Below are 6,243 nucleotides of genomic sequence, written 5' to 3'. Positions count from 1 at the left end.
CACAGAACTGAACATTTTTGAAAAATCCTACATGCTTCTTTAGTAATTGGTATGCACATGATAAAAATTTGTGTTATTTCCATCTAAGTCAAACCGTGTGACAGCAGGGAACACTGCGATCGTAATAAAGGTTCTGCGATGCGGCTGTAGCGTCGCCATTTGCAAAAAACTTAAATGAAAAAAGATACTCTTACATTCTTCAAGTGTAACAAAATAAAGCCCTCGTGAAAAGTTTTCGATCGAGTAAATTATTGTCTTAAAAAAAAAAGTGCCAAAGTTAGGTATCACCTTCATGGCTCAGAAGTGGTCTAACCTCTTAATTAGGCGTGAATTCGATGAAATTAACAAAGAAAGATTCAGCTGTATCTGCATTATGGAACGCAGAGGACGATTATTTATTCGATTTTCGTACATTTTCTTTGTTCCAGTGCCACCCTCTATTCTCACAAAAGAAACCAGCACAGACATGGTCGTTCGCGAGGGGTCGAACGTGACATTGACATGTAAAGCTTCTGGATATCCGGAGCCTTATATCATGTGGCGCAGAGAAGACGGCAAGAACATCAACTACAACGGAGTTAGCGGTGAGTTTCGATCGATTGTTCCTTTGTAACTCTTATTTGTACCCGAACATGACAACCGTACATTTCGGAAACCGAAAATGTCCTCGATATTCTGGAATTAGAAGCTCGATCGAACTCGTCGCGAAATTATCGAAATTTACGCGTATACTGTAAATTTTGAAAGTGACAAGCATTGATAATAGGATCGTTTGAAAGTTATTACGGCAGGAAAATATAGAACGAGATGAAATTGAAAAAAATAACGACGAATGATTAAATTTTCAATGAAATCAATAAAATGAGTGCGCGAATGTGTTATCATTATGTCACACACTGAGTGACAGATTTCGTTAATGAATCCATTGACATTTTCGTTAATTACGTCGGATATAATGATTCAGTCACGGGGAGTTGTTAATTTCACGCTTGGGATTGTTAATTTTCGTGATAAAGTGAGATCTAAATTCGAGCTGCAGAGTATATTGAGTAAATTAAGGGCAAATAATTTAATACCTCACCAAATCGCCTCTAAGTTGATCAAGTAACAATACCGGATGTCTTTTTCGTTTACGAAATATTTGTTTCGTGGTATGTAAGTGAACTTTCATTCGACAGCGAAATATATCAATCAAAATAGCTTAAAATAATATTTATCCTAAATTATGGGGGTGCAACATCCTGAGTCGTTCAGAAATAGGTAAAGTTTTGGAATTCTTTTCATAGGTAACCGCTAAATAAAGAGTTTCAATTTTTTCAAAGGATATAAATATAACTTTCAGCTATTTTCTTGAATTTTTAAAAAGTACAAATGTTGCAAATTGCAAAACCTCTATAATATAGCATAAGATTTTTCAAACATTGTAATTATCATAGAAATGGTGACAGTTTGAAAATGAAAAACCTCTTTTTGTAAAAGAAAATCAAATTTAAGCGTTTCTAAAAAATCAAATAATTGAGATACCGAAAAATCCTGAAATACATCTTTTTATAAATTAAACAGAATTCTCTATTTCTGACGTTCCAATTAAAAATTGGAGAAAAATGCTGACAGTTACGTTTATATCCTCTCAAAAAATTACAACTTCGTATTTAGTAGTTATCTATGAAAAAAATTCCCAAATTTTTACCTATTTTTAGAAGCCTCAAAGTGGTGTACCTCGTCAATAACAATTTTAATTCCAACTTACTTCTACAAAGAACGAATCTTACGGCAAGAAACTTGCTCCTCTATTGAAATTAATATTTTTTAACACCTTAAAACACGATATGTTGTAATAAAATCAGTTTACTCATTTGAAACGTGATTTCGAATTTTCACAACGCAAATTGGAATTAGACGTCAACCATACGGTTTCAATAATTGACTAATAAACGACGAGATGGTATGAACGATTCGGTCAATAAACGACTGACAGGCAATCAAAAATGTAATTATTCGCTCATACTTTATTATATTTGGTTCATATTGTAAAACTCTTGCGAATGTATTTAAGAGTTGAATTGTCGTGTCCGGATAGTTCTCAGTTCGATAATCGATAGTCGAACGGATATATGTAACAACGTAGCGATGGTTCACACACGATATCGTTTTTCCGGATGTAACAAAAAAAGGAAACGGCTAAAACGATTCTTCTTTTCTGTGTCAAATTTGCACAGAGTTTATATTCACTCCTCTGGCGTTCACGTCCGACATTCACCTATTTCACTAACTATATGTCCAAGAAGTGTCTTTAATGATGAGCGCGGCATGCGTGACGAAAAATGGTTAAAAAATTTTTTACAGAATTTCTAACAAAATTATACCTAAAATTACATTTGAACTTTTACGTTGAAAATTGCACATACGAGACATTTTTAATGGTGTATGGAAAAAAAGAAGCTTATTTTCCTCCTGAAGTGGATAAATATATTCAGTGATAAAGAAAAAAAAATATATAATTAGTATCAGTTTCGATAAAGTAAATTACGTTTCTTTTTTGGATAAATATGAACAAATACGATTATAATTAAAATGACAAGTGCAGTGACTTTAAATGTTTGCACGATTTTAAACGGTAATGTTAAAACACTTTACTAATCATTATTAAAAATTGATTCACCTTTAATTCTTGAATAATAAAATATCGGCAATGCATAAGCGTTCATTTTAACTGCACGTGAAATATTTAATATGTATTAACGAGACGGTTTATTGTATAATCTCGGAATAAATGAAAATCAAGGTAGAGCGATTAAAAATGGAAAGGCGATGCCCATTGCAAGTTGCGCATTTGGGAAAGTCATATTCATTTCATAAATTGGTATGAAAAATCGTGCGCATGCACGGAAAGATAATCATAGTCGAACTAAGTTCAACAAATAAACAATTTTAATAAAACAAATAAGCAAATGTTTGTAAAACCTTCAAAGTGATAACATTGCATTTGTTCAATGTCTTTTTAAATAAGTTTCTGAGGTCCTCTTCATCCTTTTCACGTGCAACGCGGTAACTTTTTTTGTCCATCAACTAGCAGGCATCAACGAGTTCAAAAACAAGCATTTCTTTTATCTAATGGAAAGACACGGCGATAAAAACGTTCCGGAGAAAAGCAACTTTGTACGAACTAAAGATTCGTTGAAATAAAAGATTCGAAGAGATTTTTAATAAGTAGTCGCTATCGCAGGAACTAGAAAAAATAATTGACTTAACGGAAATTAAGAATGAAGTATTTCACCCTTCCGTCGACAATTTTTCAATGCAAAAAGCACGATAATCTCAGCATAAACACATAATTCTAGTTCCGGAAAGAGCTACCGGTAAAACAACATGTGAAAATTTCAAAGCGATCGTTTGTTTATGTCAACATAGTTGTTTTTAAAATTTCACCGGTGAATCCGGACCGGAAATTTCACGGACCTTCGATACATCGCGATATCTGTTCTGAAAATAGCAGGACCGCTCGAGAGCACAGCCACCTCGACAGCGCGGTCATCTCGGGATCGATGCTAATTACTTTCTTAATTAGTAATTGTGTAGAGAGTGAGAAGCCCGACACTGCTCGAACTTTTTCCCCTCTCTGTCTCTTTCTCGTGTATGTACACGGACGTAGGCACGCCGGGGCCACACACACAGAGAAAGAACAGTTGGCAAAGATGTACAGGGTAACGGGACGTCAGACAGTCTGTCGGTTCCAAAGGATTTTCTCAATATCGGATAAAGGCCGGATTTAATTTCTGCTCTAATTTAAATTTTCATTGCCCTCGAGGTATACTCGGCTCAGACGATCAGAGAGAGGAGGCTTTTTCGAAGCTTGCGCCTCGCCCTAACTCCGCTGTATAAACTGTTACTGATAAATATGTATGCATCAAATCGTTGCGGCCCGGGTAAAAATGCTCGGTTGTATTATATCATCGTCTATTCAACGGTCATTAGTGAGACGCGAGGGATTAACGTAATTCGTAGGAAACGAGATACTATTGTTACGAAACTGTTTGTTGTTTTCTCATCGCGGAATGCGGTTTCATTTGAAAATTCGGCTACTTCAAACGCCAGGGTTACCTAAAGGCGCGTTCAATGTATGCAGAAATTTTGGATCGGATTGGAAAAGGTTATTAGGAATAGTAAAAGCATTCCCTGTTGCGTTTTATTTAAATATGTAGTAACAATTGGTAGAACAGTGACACGGTAAAAGCAATCCGTTAAAAGATTTACTTTATCCCTTGCTTCTTGTCTATTAAGAGATAGAAGAATGTATATATGTACGTATATACAGGGTGTCCAAGTTCTTTCCGATCAGATTTTTGAAACTTTGTCAGTGTATTCTATGGGTATAAGTGAGAAGAAAATGTTATATAAACATATGTCGTTTTCAACTTTGTTAAAAAGTTATAACAAAAATTCTATATAGCTTTCGATCATTTTAACATACAAATTTTAAACATTCTTGATAATTCGTTATAAATATTTCATCGGAATTATTTCTTAAAAAAAAATTTCTTTCCTACGTAAATATTTCCTATCAAATTCCTCAACATTTCTCTTTAATTAATCGTGTGTCCTTACTCCGCTATTTGTAAGTATCGATTCTTTAAGGTTAGGTCAGATTAGCTTCATGCTTCAATTGTTTTCTAACGGATATTAAAAATAAACATTCTTTCATTCCCCGCCTTCAAAATAAGTAAGAAGATAAAGTAAAGACAGGGAGAAAAGAAATCCTACATATATATCAAATATACATATTTATATAGGGTATCCCAGTTTTTTCCGATCAAACTTTCTCAGTATGTCCTACACTCAGTATGTACTAAAAATAGAAGAGGACGAAGTTTCGTTATTTTTTATACACAATGCGAAGGACTGAATAGATTTTTTAAATTTGCAATGGTTTTCGTGTAACGACGATACCGCGAATTTTTTTAAATTTCTAGCTATTATTGTTGATGTTACCGTATGCAATGGACTCATTTTCAGGCTCAATTTCGTATCAATGTCAGGTGTGGCATAATTAATGGTACACTATTAAGATCTTATTTATATGACGGCACTTCAAATGGGAATAGATATTTTAAAATGTTATCATATGTTCTCGTACTACAAAATTTTTTTTAAGGTCTCAATAATTTTGTAATGGCGGGAGGATAATTTATAGACTGGAGACTATTATAATAATATTAGAACACTATTTAGAACATTATAACTTCTTTCAAATTTGACCAACCGACTTGAGTTTCTTTGAGAAGTTACAAAGATTAGTTCACTAGATGACGTGTACAAAAAATTTGGAAAAAATTGCAATTTGCAGGAATCGCTAATATCTGTAAAACGTATTTTTTAAATTTTCATTACCGGCTGAGATAAAAAAAAAATTGTTAACTGTGTCCTTTACAATTTTCCTCACAAATTGCAAATTTTTCCAAATGTTTTCTATATACGTATATAATAAACTCATTTCACGGTTCCCGACTGATATCACACCCTCTTATTTATGCTCCATTGGTCTAACGAATAATCGATCGTCGAATCGTCGTTACTTTCAATTTGAAACATCGTAACAACTCCCGTTCGTTTAAAATTACCACTCGATGTTACACACACACGGCATAATAATGAAAAACAACGCCTTCGTTACGAGGGAAGTTGGCTAACCTAAAAAGGGGAATATCGCGTCGGTTCGGAACGTGTAAAGTGGAATCCAGCATTCATGAAAACGCCAATCAATATTCAAAGCCCGTAGAACCATTAACGCCTGATTAAGAGGCGTGTATCGAAGGTATCCATGAACGCATCTATCGCTACATAAGCGGCACGTCACTCGATAGAAGCGTCAGATTATCGGTGTAATTGGACAAAATATCACAGCTGTGAACGTGGCACGCACTAGAACCACGCGCTACTAACTGATGTGTTGCCCTTTGGGACTTGAGGGCTGCTTTCTCACACCATTACTGGTCGCCTAACACCGTTGCTGGCTTTCGTATGCCTTCCACCCACGAGGAAACCACGGATTGTTTAGTGTCAGTTTTCCCTCCGTTCTCTGATTATCGTTATATTCAGCGGCGCTGTTCCAATTAAACTTACAAAGCCCGCATATTGTGTCGTTAATAGTTTCCTTCTTTTTTTTTTTTTTTTGCAAATGTCGCTTTTTGGAAATCGTTTGCTTCGCTCAGAATAGCTGTATTGTGTTTTTAATTTCAATTGAAT

At 34.7% G+C, this 6,243-nt stretch overlaps 1 protein-coding gene across 1 annotated transcript in view; it reads left to right on the top strand.

Moving 5' to 3' along the window:
- LOC108573621 (neurotrimin-like) overlaps window positions 1-6,243 on the top strand; it is a 185,130-nt gene that overhangs the window by 137,319 nt on the left and 41,568 nt on the right. Inside the window, exon 6 of the mRNA XM_017936085.1 lies at window positions 429-584. Coding sequence (XP_017791574.1) covers window positions 429-584 — 156 coding nt within the window. The remainder of the gene's footprint in view (window positions 1-428; window positions 585-6,243) is intronic.

This window comes from Habropoda laboriosa, unplaced genomic scaffold, assembly GCF_001263275.1.
Source record: "Habropoda laboriosa isolate 0110345459 unplaced genomic scaffold, ASM126327v1 scaffold128, whole genome shotgun sequence".
Classification (NCBI taxonomy): domain Eukaryota; kingdom Metazoa; phylum Arthropoda; class Insecta; order Hymenoptera; family Apidae; genus Habropoda; species Habropoda laboriosa.
Note: the sequence above shows the minus strand (reverse complement) of the source record. Positions and strands in the feature narration are given on the sequence as shown.